The 25,167-nt window shown below is 32.9% G+C and overlaps 1 protein-coding gene across 2 annotated transcripts in view; it reads left to right on the top strand.

Moving 5' to 3' along the window:
* LOC130630127 (lipoamide acyltransferase component of branched-chain alpha-keto acid dehydrogenase complex, mitochondrial-like) overlaps window positions 1-25,167 on the top strand; it is a 63,400-nt gene that overhangs the window by 5,659 nt on the left and 32,574 nt on the right. For both annotated transcript variants that reach the window (XM_057443521.1, XM_057443522.1), the window contains 8 exons: window positions 19,199-19,271; window positions 19,446-19,521; window positions 20,007-20,070; window positions 23,198-23,318; window positions 23,442-23,644; window positions 23,873-23,969; window positions 24,065-24,218; window positions 24,368-24,518. In XM_057443521.1, the coding sequence (XP_057299504.1) occupies window positions 19,199-19,271; window positions 19,446-19,521; window positions 20,007-20,070; window positions 23,198-23,318; window positions 23,442-23,644; window positions 23,873-23,969; window positions 24,065-24,218; window positions 24,368-24,518 (939 nt within the window). The remainder of the gene's footprint in view (window positions 1-19,198; window positions 19,272-19,445; window positions 19,522-20,006; window positions 20,071-23,197; window positions 23,319-23,441; window positions 23,645-23,872; window positions 23,970-24,064; window positions 24,219-24,367; window positions 24,519-25,167) is intronic.

Raw genomic sequence — 25,167 nt, 5'->3', positions numbered from 1 at the left:
TGGATGTCTCCAAAACCTCAAGCAACTTGTTTGGAGACACTCCATGTTTTGTCAAGCAGTCAGCTAATTGGTGTTTTCCTTCAACCCACTTGACAGTAATCTCATCTTGTTCCACCATCTGTCTCAATCTGGCTATATCAACTTGCAGTCTCAAATCCTTTGTGACATTTGTCGTTTTCAAGGTGGTGTTGATAATACAAGTGATCTTTGGAACAACTTGTCGTCAACTTGCAGATTATAACCATTATGACATTGGCCAAATAAAAACTAGCATCAGCTCCTTCACTCAGAGCAAGTGTTTCTGAAGCAATTGGGCTTTTGGTTACCCTTTGTAGTTTCTTCGATTGCCAGCAGATTGGTATAACTTCGCTTAGGTGTTTCACAAATATGATGAATGCACCTTGTGATGATCCACACTTCAAACTGGCATGAGTTGCGTCTGTGTAGCAAATAATTTCACAATTTTTCATATTTGCAATTTTGGCAATGGTTATTGCGACATGCTTGCTCTTAATTTTTCGAATAATCTTGTTGGCATCTTTCAAATTTTGAACTGTAGGTTCCTTGCCATAATTAGACGTTTGGCAACTATCATAAGCCACATCAGGGCGGGTTTGTCCAGCCACCCAAGCAATTTCCTTGTCTTTTCCTTGCTAGTCAATTTTCGTTCATTGTTAACATCATTTTCAATATTAGCAGTTATCAAAGACTCTATATAGCTCACTTGATTAATCTTAATTTTGCTTTTAAATTGATCCACATCTAAACCTAGATACTTGAAGGTTGAGCTCGATTGCGTACTGATTTTGAACGTTTCGAAAAGTTTAGCAATAACATCTTTGTGGAAAGCTGGACAACCACCATACACAAAGTCATCAACATGGCAAACAAGAATTCCAGTGATTTGCTTGCCTCTATACCAGTAAAACACAGCAGGGTCGTAGGTACACATTTCACCACCAAGTTTTAACATTTCACTTCTCACTCGTTTGTACCTTGCTCTAGATGCATCGTTTAACCCATACAAACATCTCTTTAGTTTCTACACTGTTCCCAATGACAATGTGTCTTTTGGTGGTTGTAGAAACAGTTCTCTTTCAATAGCATCTCCCTGAAGAAAAGCTGCAGTGATATCAAGTGAATTGATCTGCCAATCATTGCTAACTATGATAGCCATAGCAAGTCGAAGACTTTGTTTGCCACAAGTTGGAGAATCTGTTCTCAACGAATGTGAATTTTCCTCAAAGCCTCTAGCCACCAATCTAGCTTTCACAACCTTTTTTCACCTTTAAATTTCTCAGTTATGACCCATTTGCTTGATACAGTTTTTTGACCAGTGTCTGGAACTTCTTCGAAGACATCATTTTCTTTTAAATTCTGCAATTCTCTCTCCTTCGCATCAACTACTTCCTGTGAAAACATATCGACATCACACATATAGACGGGGAATTCCGGATTTTCCAGCTTGACCCATTTGGACACATCATTCCAATTGATGCTTTTTGGCTTTCTATCACCATCATTAGACACATTAACCCAAAGTGTCACTTCTTTTGGGTTGTGCTGAGAGAACTCTTGCACGATACCATCTTCCATTTAGATTGTATTTGATGTATGATTTTGCTTTTGATTTCGATTCAACTTTCTTGGATTCTCTAGATGGTCTTCTGAAAATGTCACTTGTGCAACCACTACCTTTGTCTTCTTCAGTTTTATTATTGTTATGAGTATCCCTGTTTTCCTCAACTTCATTTTCACTTGTGCCAGAATCTTCTTGGTCATTTTCGTCTACATTTCTAGCTTGTTCTTGATGATATTGCTCTACATCTTCAGAAACATCTATCACATTCTTATCAGCCGTGTCATCATCATCATCATCATTATCATAACCATCACCATCACAATCACCATCATTATCACAATCATTGACACTATCGTTCTCCACTATTCCTCTTATAGTCATAAAACTCTTTAAAAGCAATAAATGCTCTTGTGCTTTCATCTTTCAAATATATTGAATCTAGCTTAGATATAATCTTGCCCAAACCATCATCTGATCCAACTTCTGCAGATGCCAGGTCGAGTACCGCCAGTCAGTGACAGGTATACAGCTGGACCTTGCTTTTTCTTTGGTAGTTCTGTAAACATCTGCCAGATCTCCAAATCGTTCTTCCAACTGCTATAGTCATCATCCTCTTTAAACGCTGGTGGAGCCTTCAATGTTGTTGTTGCCATTGTTCACAAACCACTTCACCAATTGGTTTGCACACATACATGTCAACAAATAGCCAACAAAAGGGAAAGTTATCTCTCTTACCTCAGGGAACACATCCGGGTGTGTGCCCTCAATTGCTTTCTTTCAACTCAAATGTCACTCGCACAATGATCATAAATACCAGGCCAGTTGATCTGTACCTTTTAACTCTGCTACCATTGTTAAATGATTCTTACCTTGATGAGGTAGGCTTCACCAGTCTCTAATACTATTGTATTGGTTACTGAAAGATAACAACAGAATTAACACAAATCGCAATATCAACATTATCTACTTTCTTTCAAAGACTTAAACTTTTGCAGGACAGTAGGATGTATTTTTATGCCCATAGAGTATATAGATGAATTCCATTGTTTACATTTTCAGTGGTAAGCTCTTTCGGCTTGGGCATTTGTGTGGCAGGGAAAAAGATTGGGGTGCTAGGTGAAGCAAAGTAATTATCAGTTCATTTCTTCAAATGAAGGCATTCTTAATGAATTCAAATAAATCAGAAGGCATCAACCTACACTCGATAATAGTTTATAACCCCAACGATGTCCCTGTTAGAAGAAATCCACAGTAAAAGACCTTTCTTCACCAAATCCTACCATCTTTTTTCCTGTCATGCAAAAGCCAGAGCCAAGGAGCTTACCACAAAAAAGTAAACAAATGACGTCACGCTGTAATTCATCTATAATTTTTTTCACATTACCTGTGCACTTTACAAGGGGCACCACATGCAATATGACAAGTGGAACAAATTTTATAGAATTTAAAGTGTGTGTGTTAAGTTATTTATTATTGTTTTGTTTCTGATTTTGTAATCTAATGGGCAATGACTGTATGCACTGAAATTACTGTTTTTTTTATGTGTTTCATAACCTGTGGAAGATTGATAGGCAATGGCAATATATACGACATGCTGAATGAAATCATTTTTGTTGATTTAGATGTGTTTTTCAAAAACCAATCTGTTTTACATTTTGTGTAAACTTTTGTTTACGAACCGTATATAATGTTCCCAAAATAATGATATTTTTTAATTCAAGTTTATTCTTTGCTGATTGATTTTTTGACATCTAGGTTCAGAATTGTTGGTAAAGGGCAGTACGGATCATCATACTAAAAAAGAAAATGTTTTGTGTTCTTAACTGGTTGATTTTTACATTTTGTGTACATTTTTGTGGGAGAGAATGGTATGCAACTGAAATGACTGTTTTTTGTAGATTTACATTTAATGTTTTCTAAACTATGGCTTTTTCTATATTTTTGTATAAGCTTTTAAGGGAAAGACAATATTTAAAATGCGCAAAGAACCTATTTTTGTTGATTTGTGCTAACTCATGCAGGCTAACTTTTTGACATTTCAGAATAAAATACTAAGGGTTTTCAACATAATCACTTATAAGATGTACATATTTGAGACGCGTTATTTCTGACATTGTTATTATTCGTGTTGTGACTGTTGGTGTTCTTACTGTCGGTTTTGTGAGTATTGGTGTTGTGTGTGTCGATGTTGTGAGTGTCGTTGTTGTAACTTTTTATCGACTAGATTTTGCACCTTGCAAGCTGTTCTTTTTTTATTTTGTGTAAGATTTGACATTTGACATTTTGTTTAAGATGTTAAGAACATTTTTTTGTATATGCATTGCTTATGTCAGCAACACATGTAAAGAAATTTATTTTTGTAATTGGCCCTTTGAATAAGTGGATTTTTCCACGGGCCTTATCGACTAGTTGTATATAATATAATTTCTTCATTTGACAAAACAATTGGAAACCATAGCAAGCCCGAGTTTACTGGATTTTTTTCTTTATGCCCCAAGTGTTATTTAAACAATTTTAATCCATGTGCGGTATAATTTTTTTTCTAGGGGTGTATAATGGACATTTATTCGAAGCATTACAGTATAAAAAGTGTAAATATGAATAACCTTGAACCAAGTTGTTTGAGTATCGGCCACTCCAACGGATGTCTGCGTAGATAAACTTTTATGTAAATAATCTTACCCGCGTCTGGTCTCAGTTCCGGCACAAAAAATGAAGGAGCTTTAAAATAATCTGCTTTAATTTGTGTAGAGACAGACATTCTGTTTGTGTGGACAGGGACATAAAGTTCAATCTCTGAAAGTGAGTTGCATGCTTTGAAATTAAATATTCATTGCTGCATTTTTTTAAAAAGGGGGTAAAATATTAAAAAAAATTAAATTTAATAGTTGTTCAGAGTAAAACAATCATTTTCTATTTTACAATGTTTTGATTCGCCGAGAACCCAACGTTTACGTCACAACAAAAATATTATTTTAGCCTCCCTTTCATGTAGAATGGCTTCGGTATAAATTTGCTTTCGACAATGTGCGATATGAAAAATTTGTAAACATAAAGGAAATGTTATTCCAGTTGTAAAACTTTGAAATATAATCACTTATATGTTCGCAACAAATAAGAAAAGTGGAATTCAGTTCAGGCTACTTTTTTATTATTATATATTTTACTGGACAGTACCTTTAAAGAAAATATTTTATGGCCAAGGCACTGTTATGTATTTAATATCACAAATGGAGAGAAAAAGAGCACACAGTAGTGCAACATAACGAGTATGATCTTTTAAAAAAAAACAAGTCTGCTTTATACCAAGAAATATAGAGTGTGAGTTTTACAGAACCAATATTTAATATAGAGACATAACATCTCCCCATTGTCTAAATTTTACTCTGGGATCGCAATGAATACTTTTTTGTGAAACAATATTGGTTTGGTTAAATGTTGATGTTCACTTTTTTTTTAGGTACTGGCCTCATATTTAAAATGCGACGTTTCAGTTTTTGACGTGTTTCATTATTTTGTACTATTTGTGAATTATTGACATCGATAACAGTGAATTTGTTTGGTAAATAATGTGTTTGGAATTTGTGGTCTCTTTTCTCCCTTTTAACCAAAACAATATTACCAGTGTTAAATCGGTGTTTAACAGGATGACTGTACTTGTCAGAAGATTCCTTAGCCTTTTTGATGTATTTATTGCGATATTATTTAATGGCATCGTGTTGTTTTGATGTATATGTCTGCAATGACGGTATTCCAGTGTTGGTTGTTCGATTGAAGAATAATATGGATGGTTCTACATTAGTTGCAGGATGAATACAGTTTCTGTAATTCAGTAACATTGAACGTAACGCGTCTTTCCAATCTTTACCAGTGTCACAGGAGTGAGGTATTAATTTACTTAGGTTTGGCATAAAACGTACTGTTTGTCCATTACTTCTGGGCCAATACGGTATAGACGGTTTATGTTGTATACCATGTGATTTAAAAAATATCTCCATTTCGCGACTGTCCCATGGGGGTCCAATTTCTGTTGTTATCTTGTGAGGATAACCAAATAACGAAAATATATCGTCAAGACGGCTCGGTACAGTTTGATATGTTGTATTTTTTATAATTTCGACGATAGGAAATTTCGAATATAAATCTGTGAGTACTAGGATTTTCTTACCAATTGGCAAGGTGCCAAAAAATCCATTGCTTTGTGTGACCAGAGTGACTTTGGTAATACTGTCATGTGCACAGGAGGTGTTTGTCAGGTATTGCTTAATTTCTGACATGAGATCTTCGATGTCCTTGTCCATTTTATACCAATAAACTTTGCTGCGTAAAATGTTTTTCATCTTAACAATACCAAGACATGAACAGTGTATAATATTCATAATTTTCTGTGTTAACGATTTTGGTATTAAAATACGATTATTACGTAAAATGACACCATTGATTTCACAAAACTTGTGTTTGTAACTTTTATATTTTCCAAGGAACGACCAATTGTTTGCTTTTATTGCTTTTGATACCTCCTTAATTTTATCGTGGGTTTTGGAGGCTTCTTGGATTTCGCTTAATGACATCGAATGAGGTACTGAGTTGGATACAACAAAATTTGCATATTCAGTCTTATACTATTATCTTTTGACAGAGGATTGTTATGAATTCTACTTATATAATCAGCAATGTTTTCTGAGCCTTGTTTGTAATTAATAGCGAAACGATAAAACTGCAGTTACATTTCCCAACTTTCTATTCTAGGCGTAGCCCTGGTACGAGATGTGAAGATGAATTTCAAAGGATTGTGATTGACGTTAAATTCGGCATGGTATAAGTATACATGCCATTTACTAATACAGTGAACTAGAGCCAGGGCTTCCTTCTCTATTACGGAATATTTTTGCTCGGTAGTCGATAAGGCCCTTGATGTGTAACAAACCTGTCTGGGGTTACCAAAATCGTCTGGTTGTAATGAAATACCACCAATGCCATAGTTACTAGCGTCTACCCAAACGTTACTCGGTTTATGATGACTAAAAAAGGATATGACAGTGTTTGAGGTTAATTCCGACTTTAATATATCAAGGGATTTTTGATGTTCATCGTTCCAAATATATTTAAAGCCTTTTTTTTAAAAGTTTTTGAAGAGGTGTAGTTTTCTGTGAATAATTTTCAATAAATCGACTCATATGCGTGCACAGTAAAGGATTTTTATTCGCTTGCATTCTGCGGTGGGTTAGCATTTGATAAACATTCGACTTTCTTGGGATCAAGCTGGATACCGTTAACTGATAAGACATTACCAAAAAATGAAATACTGTTTTGCCCAATTAAACACTTTTCGCCATTAACTTTAAAACTATTTTCTTTTAAACAATTAAATAATTTCTCCAAAATTTTCTTATGTCCCTCTACCTCTTTAGAATACACTACTATGTCATCACTGATACATGTTACGCCACGTATATGTCACAGATTTTAGATTGTAGACATTGTTGGAAAATGTCACCTGCATCGTTGATGCCATACATCAAGCGGTTAAAATGATAAACACCTTCAGTGATAAAACTGGTTAATTTTCTTGACTCTTCGTTCAATTCTATTTGAGTGTATGCTTCCTATGGTAAGGGTGATTTTGCTGAACACCTTAGAATCACTCACTTTGTCAAATAACGTGTCAATCGTCGGTATGGGAAATTTTGTAAGAATGATTGCTTTATTTATTTCACAAGAATCAAGACATATTCTAACATCACCGTTGAGTTTTGAAGTAACAACTATATTACTAAGCCATTCTTGAGGTGAATCGACTTTACTAATAAGACCTTTTTTCTCCATAGAACGAAGTTTTGCTTTAATAGCATCACGAAGTTGGTATGGTTATGTCTAAGTTCTTATTGAATTGGTCAAGCATTTTTATTGACTTTTAATATACATTTGAAATTTTAAAATTTTCCTTTACATGACATAAACATTTAAATTTCTCACATAAGTTTTGATAGTCTTTCGGCACATTAACGAAGGCGTTGTCGTTGCTATGATCACTTGGTGTATTTTATTCACGTGATTGTTACCATCATTGTTGATTAGAAGTATAATTTCAAGTTACTAGCAGTTGAAGCACCAATCAAATTGCCTGCCTATTGTTGGTTGATAACGTATATTTCAGCGGTAACAATACGTTCTGTACTTTCTATTGTTGCTGTGAAACAACCAATGATATCGAGAGATTTCGAAATATCAAATGGGAAGATTTTCTTTCAAGATTTCTGTAATTTAATAGCTTTGGTGTACTTTTGAATTCGGTTGCCGATTGTTGGTTGATAATGTATATTTCAGCGGTAACAATACTTTCTGTACTTTCTATTGTTGCTGTGAAACAGCCAATGATATCGAGAGATCTCAAAATATCATATGGGAAGATTTTCTTTCAAGATTTCTGTAATTTAATAGCTTTGGTGTTCTTTTGAATTTGGTTGAAGCTATTTTTGTCGATCAAGTTAACTGTGGAGCCAGAATCGATAATAACTTGAGTGTTAACGTCATTGATCTTCTTTAGAAAAGTTTTTGTTGATTTGATCGGTTGACTAACTCTATTGTGATAACAGCTGTGTTCTGATGAAAACAAAATTGTAAATGCGTGCTGTAGGTCATCTGATGAATCATTGCTTTCTGAGTTTTCGGATTGTTTTTCGTCGATTATGTCGTATGTGACGGTGTTTACTAGATTGAGGTTTTCCTTTGCATAGTTTAGACAAGTGATTCATTTTACCACAATTGTAACAAAGTCGCCCATTAGCACTACATAACTGTTGATGTCCTGGCTTATAAGCTTCTCCACATTTATAACATAATTTATTTTGTTGACGTTGTTAATTTGACAGGCGATGTTAATGATATTTGCCTGGGTTCGCTGTATGTGTCGGTATCAGCCTTGAGTGTCTTATGAATTTCTTTCAAGTCTTTACCACCAAGGTGTAAAAGTAAGGCGCTTTTCTGTTTTTGTTAACTAACTCTGGAAGCTGTAATAAGTAATTCAAATTCTTCTATATACGACTTCCATTTCTTGTCTAAATTTGTTGATGTTGATTTTTCAATTACGAATGGTTCCACGAATGGTATATTTTGCATTAATTTTTGCCATTATATTCTCTCTCTTTCTTCCTCCCTTTTTTTTGTTATAAAACTTGTTGCCAATTGTTATGTATTTAATAATCACAAACGAAGAGAAGAAGAGCACACAGTAGTTCAACATAACAAGAATGATCTTTTCAAAAAAAAAACAAGTGTGCTTTATCCAAAGAAATATAGAGTGTATTTTGCAGAACCAATATCTAATATAGCGACATAACAGGCACAACAAGAAACTTAATATTTAAGGGAAAATTTAAAACGGCTAAAAAATCGTTATACACCTAAATTCATTTCTCTTATCTAAAGAACACACCTGCTTTTCTTTCGCATTCTCAGTAGGTAGCTAGCATTCTCTGGATAATGTATGGATAATGTGATGTCTGGATAATGTGATGTTATATCATTGTACGTTTTTCCTTTTTCTAAATATATTTCTAACTAACAACATTAACTTTGTTCAACAACAACAGTTTGTTTCTTTACATTTTAGATTCGAATTACATTCATATTCAAATTCGATAGATTTTCTATAAAAGTAAGCAACCACGGTCTCATAATAAAAAATTGGAAAATATAGAAGAAGTAAACATTGGAATGCTTTGTTTGAAATAACTTTTGTTAGGTTTAATTTTGAGGAAATGAGTACTAAATATATAAAAAGGAGACAACCGTCTTCGCTTTGGTTTTCTTTTTTTCAGTTAATAAACAACTTGTTTCTGTGAGATAGAGCATGCATATGGTAAATCGGGTGTAAAATTAAATTATTTAAAGGGGAACTACACGCAAAAATTATTTTTTGACATGTTGTTACTACTACAATAAGAAAACGAATTCAACTAGTTTTTACTGTTTCATATGACTTCCAAGTGCCGAGAGTACGAAGCTTATCACCCCCCCAATACGGCTAGAAATCCCAACCCACAATTCTGTAAAAAAAGACTGGGACGAACGTGATATGTGATGTTGCAAAGTGCAGAAAGCGCAATTCTATGCAGTGGCTGGTTTATTAAAGCAACAGATTTTTAAATCTTTTATAGTTTTGATAAAATATATCTTATATAGCTACTAGCAATTCCTTTTTCTTTTATGCTAAATATGCCAAGTTGCTCAGCTTTTGGTTGTACAAGTCGCTCCACGTTTAACAAAGAGCTCATAAGATACTTTCAGAAAAATCGAACAACAAACTTCGTAAAAAATGGTTGCAAGCGATTAAAAGAGAAGGGTCTTTACCAAAAGATTCTGGTTTTGACATCTGCTCAAAACACTTCACTGGCGATTTTTTCCAGAGGGATATGATGGTAGGACAAAGTTCATTTGGATTTCTTGAATGCAAAAAATAAAGTTTTCTTTGTATTTGCATATATTCACTGGTTATCAAATCCATGCCATTGTATAATTTACGTTTACTTTTATTTTACTAATATTATTTCACTCGTTTGTTCCCCTTTTCCATTTTTAAATTTAATATTTAAAATAATATTTAAAATAATATTTAAAATAATATTTAATATTTATAATAATATTTATTTTATCTGTCCCAACGATTTTTGTATTTACTTCGGAGACTAACTTGTCCCTTTTACCCCCTGAATTGTTTCTCATTTAATATGCAAACCTTCCAAGGTGAGGTCCATCACACAAAAGAATTAAAAAAAAGGATGGGCTGCTGTTCTCCTTCGTTGATACAATTTCATTTTTTAACCTTTTTCAAAATTACACCTTGTTATCAACAGGAGAGGGACAATGCATCAAAAGTGTTTGAAAACATCAAAGTTTTTTTATGAAGACTGTTTGTTCATTTGAGAAATATTGTTGGTTGCCGTTGTTTTTTGAGGAATAAGAAAGATTTATTTTTGGTATTATATACTTTTACGATTTACCTTGTACATTTGGTTTTATTAATGTGTTCATAAATTTTCTTTCAAATATTTCTTCTGGGTCTTAGCAGTGTAGAAAACTCTGCCAAATATTCGCTACTGCTTGAATGAACACTATGAATCGTAGTTATTTTGGTTCATGTTTATTAACAAATAAGTTACAACAAATCGTAATGTCTTCTCTTCTTTTTATTTTCTTTTCTTGGAGACCTCTCGCTGCAATTTGCTACGTGTTGCACTTTGCAACATCATTTTTGTTACTATTTCCAGGCTTCTTGTTTTTAAGCAGTCCGTTGAAAAAAGGCATATTGCTGTCAAAGAAATTGCTCTTATTGAGGTAAAAACAGAATTAAGTTGTACTTTTTATTTTTTGAAATATATCACCCATTTTTGACAATATATCATGCTTATATATGCGTGTAGTTCCCCTGTAAGTCATTACGCCAGCGTACGGCGCTGTAGCATAAATAAAATACGAACCCGCTTGTTTCTCGTTAGGCGGCTTTCTCTCTTTTCAGTAAATTTTATTGTAACGCCACGTCATAAGAAAGTGACCCTTGATTTGCGTGTCGTGGACTCACATAGTCACTGACACAAGGGTATTATTATTAGACGTTACTAATATGTTTAATTAAAGGGAAACTCCAGTAAAAATCACATTATTCTTTTTTGTTTTATACGTACTTAGAAAAGCATAAGAAATCAAAAAAAACTTACTTCCCTTTTTTTCCTTATTTAAAATTGTTGTACTAGCCTTCGCATATTCAATTTTTTTCTCATAAAAAAACAGACAGGCGCGATTTCATTTAGGACTGGACGCGTTTATAAATAATGACATCACATCGTGTAGAAAGTTTAGGCGAGCGCAGAGAACGTTCATGTTGAGACCTATAGCTTACATTAAATCGCTTTTTGTATGTAATTTACGTTTAAATCTTTAAAAAATGGTTAGTTGCTTTGCGTTTCGATGTATCAATCGACCAGAGAAGTGTAAAGAAGTAAGTTTTCACAGAATCCCGTCTGTGAAAAAGAAAGAACTCAGACAAAAATGGCTAAACAAAATAAGTCGTGCAGGTGATCTACCAAGCGATCAAAGTTTTTGTATTATATATTATTTATGCTGGATATTTCCAGGGGGTAAATGTACCCATTTTCTTCAATCTTTGTTACTGTTTAAGGCTCCATGTAATGCTGATAATGCAGTTTCTAAAAAAGCTTTGTCAAAACAACCACTTATAAATCAGTTGCTTCTGCAACGCATTTATGACCTACCATAATCATAAGATTGATTTTTATTTATACAATAGTAATACCCCCGTTTTACCAACTTAATGGTCCTCCATCACTGAGAAAATTCCAACGTTACATAAAATTTGTTTGCATTTGTGAGCAAAAAAGCGCGTGCAGAGGAAAAATATTGCTGAACTGTGAAATAAAAATAAATTGGCTTGTAAAGTAGGAAAGATTTTTTACTGCAGCGAATGATAAAGTTTTTTTGAAGAAAAGAATGTTAAAAAAAGTGATTAAGCGATTATATTTTCTATTTCTTTAAAAAATATTTTGCTAAGAATGTTGCTTTGAGTCAGTAAAAGACAGCTAGTCACTTTGCATTATTATTAATTTCTCCCTTGTGAGACTCAAGAGGTTTGAAGTCGTGTGGCTGTAGCTTTGTAAAGTCTTTTTCATGAAGAGAATAATCCGATCCTATTTTTTCTAAGTTATAATCTTTGTCATTATTACAAGACGTTTTATCAACAAACAATGTAAACAGTAAGTAAACAAAACTTTTAGAAGGTGTGCTGCTGAGCTCACGGACTTTCTGCACGATGTGATGTATGCTTATTTATTCGAACCTAGTCCCCTCGACTTTACGTGACCTTGCAAATTCGTTTAAAATTGAAGATGTTTACAGGCCCGACTAAGGTATAAATAAAGATTTTTAACTATTGTAAAAGGTTTATTCTGACATTTATGCATTGTCTTATCAAAATAACATTTTTTTCAAAAAAATTTTTTTCACTGGAGTGCCCCTTTAAGCTGAGGCAATCTAAGATTTATCATTTTTTGTTTCTTTTTTCTTTCAGTGGCCAGTGAAAACAATCCACTAACTATAGGTTTTTGTGATTTTCTGGGCTAGCCCCTTTGAATATTTATTATTATTATTATTATTATTATTATTATTATTATTATTATTATTATTATTATTATTATTATTATTATTATTATTATTATTATTATATTGTCAGTAGGCTTACTTGTACTTGTTGCTGAACCCTACATGAAAAAGCTTTTGAGCCAAGGTGCATTTTTTATGCGCATGCAATGCAATTTTGTTCATCGCATGCACAAGAAAACTTCACTGTGTCTTCATATATTTTCTCATACAATGCAGCAAAATAGCTGAAATAAATTATTGTACTTGATCAAATTAAATTGATTTCACGCAACACTATTTTTGTGCACTATATTTGTGCACTATATAGTAAAAATTGTAAATTGCTACACTGATAAATTTTAATTATATTTTAACAGAAATCTAAAATGAGTCTCCTCATACACTACAATATATTTTATTAACTTCATTAGACACTTGTTGTGACAGGCATATTATTAGCCATATAATAACTTTCTACATAGATTTTAAATGTTGTTGCATGTATTTGTCTGTATAGGCAGCACAATGACAGTATATTTTTTAGACAAAATTGCACCATGGCCCAAGCACTTAATAATAATGTTAATACTTAATATTATGCAGAAATAGGTAAAAGGAACAATAGAACTTCTAAAATACACAAACTTTGAGACTATTTTTTATTTGCTTGTGTGCACAAAACTACGTCCAGTGTTTTTTTGGATTATCATTTGAACTCTCAACACCTGTTGTGTTGAAAGATGTTTTGATGCACAAGAAAAAAATTCATAATAAATTCGAAACACCTATATAATAGTGTATTTTTGTAAACTTCTGCCTAAAACTATAACAGAGAAAATAAGAAAAAAAATCTATATATAAGATATTTATCCAAAGAAGTGATAAATAAAATTAATCTTAGACAACATATAGTTTATTGGTTTAGCATTCCCTCCCAGTGCCCAGAACCTGGACCTTAAATCTGAAGTCATAAACAAAGTCTTAATTAAACTTTTGGGACACAAATAGTCAAATTAAATTATGAAAAGTTAAACAGTTGCTTATAATTAAAAACAACTTTTTAATTTTTAAAATGTTTCCACCATGTCCTTAGCCAACTTTAGAAGAAATAAAATGCAACATGCATGCATAAAATTACAATGTAAAAGCTAAGGTAAATAGTGTAAAATTAAATATATTAAAAATACTTATATTTTAATATATATTTATCTAAACTTCAAAACCTTGTAGCCTGATGTTGACAATTAGAGTTGAAAAGGAAAAAAGAAAGAAAACATGACAAAAAATGTGTTTTATTTTTAAAAGTACGTTTGTTTTCAGTTTTTAGCATTATCTATTATTCTAAAACAATTACCATTATAAGCTGAGAAACATGACTTGTTAAAATGAAAATTTAACAGGAATTTGAATTAGTGTCTTTTTATAAATATGTGTTTCAATATTCTAGAGATGGCTAATGACATGACTGAAACATGTTAAAAATTAAAAATTATAAAGATATAAAAAAATCCTTGACAGTAATGAAATATTCTTTATGTAATGATTTCTGTCAGCTATTGTTAGCATTGTAAGCACAAGGTTAATATTATTAGCAGGAAGATAACATTTCTAACAAATCTTGAACTTATGAAGTGGGTAAATATTTTTCAGAGTTAAGCCACAAGTAAATGTGTGACCCGGTGTTGAACGCTCGGTGGAGCGCTCAATAAGAGCCGTAATCTGTGCCACACATCCAGGTGGAGCGCTTTACAGATATGCAGTATGTCGTAACTCGAGTAAAACGCCACAATATTAGTGTTTCTTGTGTAATATATTTTTCAAAAAATAACTTTCCTGCAACTTAAGGGGAAATAAAAACACAGTTTACAACCCAGTGTTACCCGTCATAGCGAAAATTATTTGTGAGACAGGACTGAGCCCTTAGTACTGGTAAACAGTGTTGTACATGCGTATGGGCGTGATTACCCTTTTGAAAAAGAACTTCATCGCAACTTCGGTTTAACTAAAAACACTGGAAACAGTTTTTTGTTAATACTGGGCTAAGCACTTACTACAGGTAAACCGTGTCGCAGGGTATACCTTATTACACGAAAATAACTAGTCAACTAATAATCATGAATTTGAAAATTTCGCGTGAATTAAAACCATGTTAATTTCATACCTACATAGATTTCTCCTCCGTTAATTAATGGATCGCATTAAAAAAAAACATCTGTATATTTAAACGCATCTTATTTTTTATATGTACCCTTTGCAAAATGCCTTTCAAAAATATATTATTTTGAGATCTTCTTTTTAATCTAGAAAGTGGTCAACTAAAAATAAAACGGAGAGATGGAGTGTATTTTTCTTTTTTCTAACAAATCAATAAAAGTCCTTACAAGCGATATTTTTAATATATCAAGCTAAAAATTCCACATCTTCAATTTCATCTTCTTCATTGTCATCATCGAGGATGACAACATCCTCGTCTTTTTCGATCCCTAACATTTCCAAGATTTTTTTAGAGTAATCTACATATTCCCCAATCAGCGGGTACTCAACATCTTTCACTTTCGTCACTAAAATTGACAGTTTTTCAGGGTAACTCCAGGTTACTGTAAGCCTTATCGGGATTTGTAATCCACCTTGAACCAATTGAGATGGCATGGCTCTAGTTCGATGAACCTCTGCTTCAAACTTAGCTCCTTCTTGTATAGCATACCAGATGTATCAAGATAGCTCTTTTGGTATGTGTCCAACAACAATTAACCCAATTTTCTCTTTCATTTTAACCTTTCCAACAACTGCGAATTTATCGTAGAGATTATTATGCTCTCTTTTAAACTTTATCTGCTGTCCTGCATGAGGTTTCCAGCCAGCAGTATTGGTATAAACATGGTACTCTCTCAATCCAGTGTAGAACTGAAAGTTATTGGCCATATTTATCTCATAATAAGACTTATTTAAGAAATGCTTTCTCATGTTTTAGGTTACATAGTAAATGTGTTTACTCCTGAAATTCTACACCATAATAACGGATTCGAATCATTTACACTATAAATTTCCAACTTCCTGACTAAAAATATTCGAATTCGAATAACAAAAAAATTCTATTTGAATCGAATAATAGAATGTTCGGCAAAACAAAACAAGTTGTACTCTTTGTTTGTCGTCCTTTCTTCTCTTCTACTGTTATAACATAAAGAAGATGTCGCTACTGAAGTACTTCAAAATATCCGGAAGTAAAGATTCCACTTTGGAACCCTCTACTCTATGCAGGTCTATTAAAAATAACTTGCCAAATAACATTATGCCAAACGAACTGAAGAGGGTTCAAGAAAGTTTGAAAGTTGCACAAGCAGGAAGCAAAAAACGGACTACTTATGTAGAAAGGGACAAACTAGAAATCACAAAGTATGCAGCAACCCGTGGAGCTTCAGCAGGTATTAGAAAATTTCACCAAAAGTTTCCAAACCTGACAGAGAGTACCATTCGTTAAACGATCCATATAGTAGCAGAAGAAGAAGAACGGAGAAGTAATCGAGGAACCAAAAATTGGAAAGGTGAGAGGACGACCAGTGTATTAAATGGCTTGATTCATGCAAACCCGAAAAGTTTTGGCAAGTACATGGATTTTAAGGTGAGAAGATCATGGACTCGATCATTGTACCAACAGGTGCATTTTTAACGTCTATCAGTCACTACATCAAGGCCAGTAATTGCAAAGTCTCTTTGGGACAAAGTGAGATCACAATTTCTGTATGAAATTATGGAGAAGGTACTTCAGCACAGCATTCCAGACAAACTTATCATTAACACTGATCAAACGCTGTCAAAATTTGCTACTACCGATAACATCACTGTGGCTGCTAAAGGTACAAAGCACATTTCACATGCTGGTGCAAATGACAAAAGAGTAATCACTGCGACACTTGTCAATCCCTTGATGGTTCAATGCTACCTTTCCAACTGATTTATACCGGGAAACCTCAAAGGTCTTTGCCCAACTTCAGTTTTCCGGATGGATTTTCCTTGGCTTTTAATCAGAATCATTGGAGCAACGAGACTGAAACTATCCGTTTAATTGAAGAAGTTTTGATTCCTTACATCGAAAAAGTGAAAGAAGAAAAGGCTCTACCACAATCACAAAAGAGCCTTCTAGTGTGGAATGCTTTTAAGGCCCAATCAACTCCAAAGGTAATGGAAACACTATGTAGCTACGGTATTAAGTCTGCCATGGTCCTAAAATGACTCATTTGCTCCAGCCCTTAGATTTTACCACAAATGCATTTTTTAAACAGTTGGAGAAACACTCGTTTAGTGATTATTTCACTTCTTCCATCATGGAAGCTCTCCAAAGCTACCCTGATCGAGATGTCACTACCATTCAAATTGACCTTCGTTTGTCAAATTTGAAGCCGCGCCATGCAAAAGTTATGAAGGAGATCTATGAACATTTCCAATCAGAAAAGGGGAAAAGCATCATCAAGGCGGGATGGACGGCAGCTGGTAACACAGACACTTTAAAGAAGGCTCGTCAATGAAACCAAAATTTGAGTAGTTTAAGCCCCTTTACTGTATGATAAGTTATATCAGAAAAATAATGATTACCTAGGTATACCCAATTGCTGTTGTTCTTTCTTTGCTTAAAATTTATCTAATTTTGAGAAAATGGCTGATGGTTTAATGGCTTTTTTATTTTTCGAGAATATTCCTAGTAAAAGTTTAAAAATGAATGTTTCTCCAGGCTAACCCCTAATCCAGGTAAACAATGTTGCACATCTGGTGTAATACCCTTTTCCAAAGGAAACTTTATTGCAACTTTGGTTAGACACAAACACAGGAAACAGCTCATCGATAACACTGTGCCCAACATGCGTTTAGACGTGATACCCCTTGCAAAAAACCTTTTTCAAAGCTTAAATATAAACCTAGCAAACAGCTGTTGTTAACAGCACGCTGAGTGGTATACAGGTAAACCGTGTCCAAAAAAACTATATCACAACTGTGGTTAAATAAAAACACAGGAAACACCCTTTCTTAACACTCAAGTAAGCGCAGGTACAGGTATACCATTTCGCACAAAAAACTATCCTAACTTCAGTTTAAATAAAAACACAGTGTGCAGTTAAAACAATTACTTAGCAATTTTATTTTGCGTAAATTTAAAAAATAAAAACACAGTTTTACAACCTGTTTTTACCCTTTTAAAGCGAAAACAATGGTACAACGATGTTTTATTTTCCCGTGAAAATTAACTGTGACACCAGGCTGAGCGCTTAGCACAGGTAAACTATCTTGCATATCTGTATAGGTGTAATACCCTTTTCCAAAAAAAACTTTATTTCAACTTCGATTTAAGTAAAAACACCGGAAACAGCCTGTCTAACTTGTCCAGCTGTAAAATCACTCAGTTATTTTACTGTGCAGAATTAAGTCTTCATGACAGTAATAAAAGGTGTAGCTCGGTAGCTACCTAACAGTATTCAGCATAAGATTATCAAGAATTTTGTTGTATTTTTCAGCCAAATATAAAGCTAGCTTGATAGCCACAGCCCCCAAAAAAGCAAGAATAAAAAGCTCTTATACTAAACAGAATAGTAATAATTAAGTTCCTCGTTCCTAGCCAAAAATCCTAAAATTGGTGCATTTAAGATCTATACATGGCTAAAAAACATAACAATATTCATCTGAACATGTGAAAACTAATATAAAAAATATAAAGCTTTCATTTGACAAAAAGGCCAAAGAGACCTACAAACCTGACACCGACCACACAACCATTTTAAAAATCAACCTTTGTTATCATTTTCCCTCGTCATGTCCGGGGCGCGAAAATCTTAAATTGTTTTTTTAAAAAGGTATACTACACGCGAGCGGTCAATACAAAGTCAGTAAAAAATCGATGAAAATGTTGCATTTGATTTCTGTGGCCCCTGAGCGGAATCGGCAATTTAGGTCACGTAGGTTCATATTAAAAATGGTATGTTCAAATCATAATGCATTTATTTTAATGTTTTAATTTATATATTTGACTAAGTTGATAGATTAAAATAATTAATTAGAGGAATAAATTAAAGTATTGAATTTATTTTAATCAATAATGAGGTTTTCGATTAAACAACCCCCTGGTTTCCTAAAATTGCGGAAAGTTGAATATGTGTAGCCATATTGCACACAAACAAACAGACACTGTATTTTTTAAGGATTAGGATGATGTTTTTTTAACACATGGATTTTCATTTCATTTTGTTAAAATTTTTTTCGCCATATTTTTTCTTGTTACTTCTTCCTCTAGTTTTTCATCCCTTTGCATTTGCTGTAATCAAAAACGTTTCTAGCATTTTGAAAAATATCTTTTTTAGAAAGCAAATTGTTGAAAGCAACTTATGCAAATATATTGAAACTGAATGTAAATCTACAAATATCCACCAAAGTGACGTCACTTTATTGTTTTGGGATTTTTTCTTACCATTTTAGTTAAATCTCCAGGGGAGTATTTGCCATGGTTGTGAACGTTATTTGGTTAAAAGGTGCATTCACCTTTCTGCAGGTAAGCATTCGCTTGCTTATTTATCCGTACATTTTGTTGTTTGTAGATACATTTTTTTAATTTTCCTTTAATTAATTCGAAGTAATTTCATATCTTAGAAGTAATAATTTAATAATTTTTTAATCACTAATAATCTCCTCTAACCAGTTGTTTTTATTTTCATTAATAATAAAGCTGTCAATGGCGAAATTTTACCCTTCAAACTTGCTGATATTGGCGAAGGCATTGCAGAAGTACAGGTCACTGAATGGTAATAGTTTTAAGTATATGTAGGGCTTTAATTGTAATAAAAAATAGATATTCACAAAACCTGGCTTTTACAAAGTCTTTAGTGCATTTTTTGTTATCACATTTTTGTAACAATGCATTGCCTTGTCTATATAATTGATTAAAAGTGAAAAAAAACTTCCATATGTTTTTGAATACTGCTAAATATTTTTTTAATGCTACTGTAGTTTGTGAAATCTAAACCAATTTATTGCATGCTTAAATCTACAGTTTTGTTGTTTTCTGTGAAATTATTGTTGCTTGATTACAAATAAGTTCTAAGAGTGATTTTTTATTATTGGATTACAATGGACTTGGCTAGATAGGGTCATTCGTACTTATGATAAAGAAAGTTATATTTTGTTGGCAACTCAATAATTTCATGAAGATTGTGACCAATCTACAATTGCATAAACAATAAAGTGATTTAAAAAAGAAGGTGTATGTATGATGCGTACAAAATTTCAGGTATGTGAGCGTTGGTGATGAAGTCAAGCAGTTTGATCAGATATGTGAAGTCAAAAGTGATAAGGTACCTCTTTTAGCAATAATTTGGCAGCCAAGAGATACATATTGGTTAGTATTTGTGGTTACTACTATTGCTCTTTATTTTCCTTCACCCTTTGACATATAAAAGTCATTGGTTGTATGAACAAGCATGAGATAAAAAGTATCAAACACAAGCAAGTTCTTTATTAATTATTTTCAATTGTTTAAATTTAAAATGAAAAGCCCTTGCAGGCTAAAATATTTGAAATTTTCAGTTTCCTGTGCATAGTCCAATATGGAATGAAAGTCAAAATAAAAACAACAAGTGAAACGCCTTATCAATCGTGCTCAAAAACAGTAAAAATGCGTATCAGGACGATTCTAATTTTTTTGTCAATTAAACAGAAGAACATCGAAGTATAGTGTGTTTTAAAATTTAATTGCAGATTTTAAATTAACTAGTAACTTTTTTTTTTCCTCTGGATATTTACGTTAAACTTTAATAAGGGGTATTTAACTAACTAGAATTTTTAAAATTGCACTGATTTTGTTTTTCCTGGAATAAGGCACGCAGAAATTAACTAAGGAAGACAATGTTTATGCAAAAAAGGACTTGTTTATAACAATATACATTCTTTATTGTACATACTTGTTAGTCTCTAGAGGAATTAAGGAGACAGCTTTTTGGTTGAATTTGATTTTACAATAATGTCTTTTCTTGGAAGTTAAATCAAAAACGGCTGTTTAAAAAGCTGCTGTATGTGGAAAATAGCCCTATAAATAACATGATTTTTATCTTAAAGATTAAAAAAGAATCTTATAGTAAAAATTCATGCCAATAAAAAATCATGCCAGAATTTCTTTATAGCGAGAGTGACTTTTAGCGATCGTTATTTCATGAAATTCTGGTTTCACGCGTTCCAAATATTAGCAAATACACATGACATTTTATTGAGACCTTACCTGACTTATTTAATTATATAAATTGATCCTAATATTTTCTGCATATGTATCTGCACAAAATTAATATACTTTCAAAAATCAGTTATTCGCACCAGTGAGAATAGTTAAAATCATGAATTTAGGAACTATGATGACAGTGAAATATTTGACACAGTTTTATCAAACTGGTCTAAATACATGCTATACCAAGTTTCAAGTCATTATTTCAATTTTCCCTGATGTTATATGTTTTATTTTTAGCAGAAAGTACAGTTTTGAACGAGAAGTTTGTTTTCATAGCTTGGACTTTGCTAAGGACTTTTAGCCTTTCCCTTTTAGTAGATGTACTCACAGGTATTTTAAACAAGAGAAAATTGTTTTATAAGGTGACTCCAATTTAATTAGTTTTTCTACCCGACCTGCCCAACCGACCCGACCGACCCTAATTTTTCCGAAAACAAAAAAAATAATAATATCAGGCAAAAAATTTTTAAAGAAAAAACAAAGAAAAAAAACAAACATATTTCTCATCCAATCTCGTGAAAATATAATGAGCATAGAAGATAATCAATGATGTTATTTTTTGTTGGTTGAATGTCAATCTACAATTATACTAAACAAGGTGAATCAATAACGTTATTTTAGGACCACCATTGGCAAGGCCACTGGAAGTTGATTCTTTGTTCATGGTAATTTGTTCCGATAAAACTAAAATGTGCAATGGAATAATTTTGTAATCACAAAAATAGTTACGTGGTTAAACAGAAGTTTAAATTTTTATGTGATTTATAACAAAAATTAGCTACTTTCGCTAAAATAGTTACAATACAAGTGAAAAACAAGACAGATTATTGTCGTACACCATCATTCATTATGATTAATATATGTTTAAAATTACGCTAGCTAAACTGTAATACAGCAAGGCTTTAGTCGATAAACAAGATAGAATACGCTTGCCGTAACACCCTCCTCCGTTATGAATTTAAAAATTATTTTAACGCTGCGAAAGACTAAGTATTCTCAACTAAACAACCATAGTCGGAAAAGAAATTAGATTTTCCTATAAAACTGCGCAAAAACATTAAAAGAACACTAAAATTGTTTGTTTTATTATTTTAAGTAGGAGAAGAATAACTTTATAAATTTCGAAACAGCACAAGAATAATTCTTGATGTATAACTTTCAAAACAAGTTTTTGAGCACGCAAGTATTTTTATCTTTTCACCTTGAAAACTAGTTACGTATTTTTTAGCAAGACAAATTATTATTATTTTTCCTTCGCAACTAAAAAATATAAACTGTGTGCGTTATGCAAAAATACATAGAAAAAAAACGATTGTCGTAACACCCTCCTCTGTTGTGTTTTTTAAATTTTTTTGTTGTCGTTCCGACCATGCATTCTCGATGAAATTATTTTTATTTCGCCGACCGTAAGCTACTATCAACTTCGCCCGTAGAACAACTAATTAAGTTGGAGACGCCTAAGCAATTTTGCACTGGTTCCGTTTTAACACATTTTGCGACATCCCCATATTGAATCGTTTGTTTAGGGTCAAAAACAAAACTTCTCAATTTAGTTTAATTTTTTTCAATTTTTTAACCTAAATAACTTTAGGCTGTTTAGCATTGTGCAAGATTTAAAACTTTGCATGCGATAATTACATATAAAGTCTTGCTGGATTAAGATATTTTACATCAGCAAAATTGCGTGGATGCGTGACTGTTTGTCGGTTAGCTTCCATTTTAATCAACAAAACCATGCTAACCAAAAATTGCTAAATGAAACAATATAAAAGATAAAATAAGATAAGATATCCACAATTTTCCAACAGACGAAGACAAAAACACAACTTTATATGTCATTTGCCATTTTGCCGCTTCTCCAAGCGTCTGTCCCTCAACTACGGTCCGTGAGGTTTGGTCTAATTGAAATAAAACTTGGATCCAGGTCAACATCATCAAATGTTAAAAAAATGAAATTTTTTAGCAGATTTCCAACCTAGCTTGTTTTAGTATACAAATAAAAGGCTATCAAAATATATGTGATTAAATTTTCTCGAATGGAGCCTTCATTTTCTCAAATTTTATGCACCTAGTGTTAGGCCCTGAGGCCAGGTCATGATGTTGCAACAATTGCTTTAAAATTGCTCGTAGGAGGAGGAGAAGGATTAAATAAGGTCTCAGATGTAATCTAAACTATTAATTAACTTTTTGCTTGCACATTTTAGGCTTCTGTCACCATTACAAGTCGTTACAATGGCGTTGTTAAAAAGCTGTATTATGAAGTTGACGAAGAAGCTACTGTAGGCTCTCCACTTGTTGATATAGAAGTTGAGGGAAGTTCAACAGGTTGAAAATATTCCTACTTTTGTATTTATTTTATATCAAATACTGAAAAAATGTGATGGCGATATAAGTGTTTTTTGTAGTTTTAAATGAATTTAATTTTTTTGGTAAATTCCTTTTCTCAAGATCCTGTTGCCAAGAATCCAGAACCAATTCTTAAAGCCGCATCAGCAGCCGAAACGTTGCCTCCTCCACCACCACCACCCAAATCAACAGCGCCAGTAGCACAGCAAGTAATGTTGCCGAAGGCAGTCACGCCAGCTGACACACGGTTGAAAAACATTGTGCTAGCTACACCATCTGTTCGAAAGATTGCAAAAGAAAACAATGTAAGATTTCCTCTTAAGAATACATGTCTTGTTATATAATAGTAACATGTATAATGTATAAACCCTGCAATGTGTGTGGAATGAGGCAAAACAATTATAACACATTTACAATGTGTGTGGGAAAAGGTTAGTATAGTGTTGTTTTAAAGCATTATATCTGACACTTTTTAAAGCTAATTTCTTTGTGCTAATTTAAGGCAAAGCCTCTATTATTTTGTATTTATTTAGATCGACCTTTCTAATGTGCCTGGAACTGGAAGAGATGGTCGTGTGTTAAAAGAAGACATCCTGTTATATTTGGAACAACTGATAACACCCGCAAAAGGTAAAATTTTGTGTGACCTGTGATGTATTTTTTATACCAATTATGAAAATTCAACTAGTTCGTGTAAGCTATACCTTGTTGTTTTTTTCTATAAGCTGTTGGAACCATAGTTCAGCCTGCCATATGTGCAGAAGATGAAGTGGTAGCCATAAAAGGATTAGCGAAAGCAATGGTGAAATCGATGGATGCTGCGTTACTCGTTCCCCATTTTGGCTATTGTGATGAAGTTGAAGCCACTGATCTTATGAGGTCATTCTTTACCTTATAAAGTGAATTACAGCAGACATTTGTCAGGACGTTTATAAAAAACAACTTCAAATGCCTCAAATGTTATTACCCAAGCAACTTGGACACGAAAAAGGGAATAAAATTCTTAAAAATTATTATTTTGTTTCTAGACTTCGTGAAGAGTTAAAAGAATTGTGCGCAGACCGCTGTGTGAAACTATCCTACATGCCTTTCTTCTTGAAAGCTGCATCAATGGCGTTATCTAAATATCCGATACTAAACAGCAGCTTGGATGTGGAAAATATGAACATTGTGTACAAGGTTCGTTTTCCAGTTTGATTTTGTTTGGCGTGCATATCGCCTGTATTCGATTACCTTATTTGCTTAAATTAGTTTCCAGGACGCTCATTTAATTTGGGGACTTTCAGGTGGCGCGCTTATTAAGTACATTAAAATTTTTACTTAAAGTAGAGAAGAAAAAAGAAATTATAAATACAAATGAAGATGTTGCTACTTTGTACCCCAGGTATATGGATGATATACTACGCGATACCAATAAGAATCAAATCGATGAGGAATTGAAACAAATCATCAGTGGTACATTAAGTAAACAACAAGCCGTCATTTAATATGCTGTATAGAAGGCCCCCAATGAAATGGTCTAGTGGAGAATCACATGATTTCGTGTAATACCCCGTTCCCTTAAACAGTCATAAGTATAAGTAGCAATGCACTATGGTAGTTGTAGTGAAAACAAAATAAGCATAGCTAGCGTAACAGGCAAAAAAATGGAAAACAATGATTTATCTCCTCAATGAACCTGAAAACAGTTTTTCTCGAAACTTTACACAACATTCTAATACATCTGTACCTTCAGAAGATATTACTATTGATTTTGTCTTAAGAAGTCGGATAAACATAACCAGAAGACAAGAAAAATCCAGGGTTAAAGAGTGCTGTTGGTGGCTTT

This window comes from Hydractinia symbiolongicarpus, chromosome 2, assembly GCF_029227915.1.
Source record: "Hydractinia symbiolongicarpus strain clone_291-10 chromosome 2, HSymV2.1, whole genome shotgun sequence".
NCBI classification, from domain to species: domain Eukaryota; kingdom Metazoa; phylum Cnidaria; class Hydrozoa; order Anthoathecata; family Hydractiniidae; genus Hydractinia; species Hydractinia symbiolongicarpus.
The sequence above is the reverse complement of the archived record's forward strand: the minus strand, read 5'-3'. Positions and strand labels throughout refer to the sequence as shown.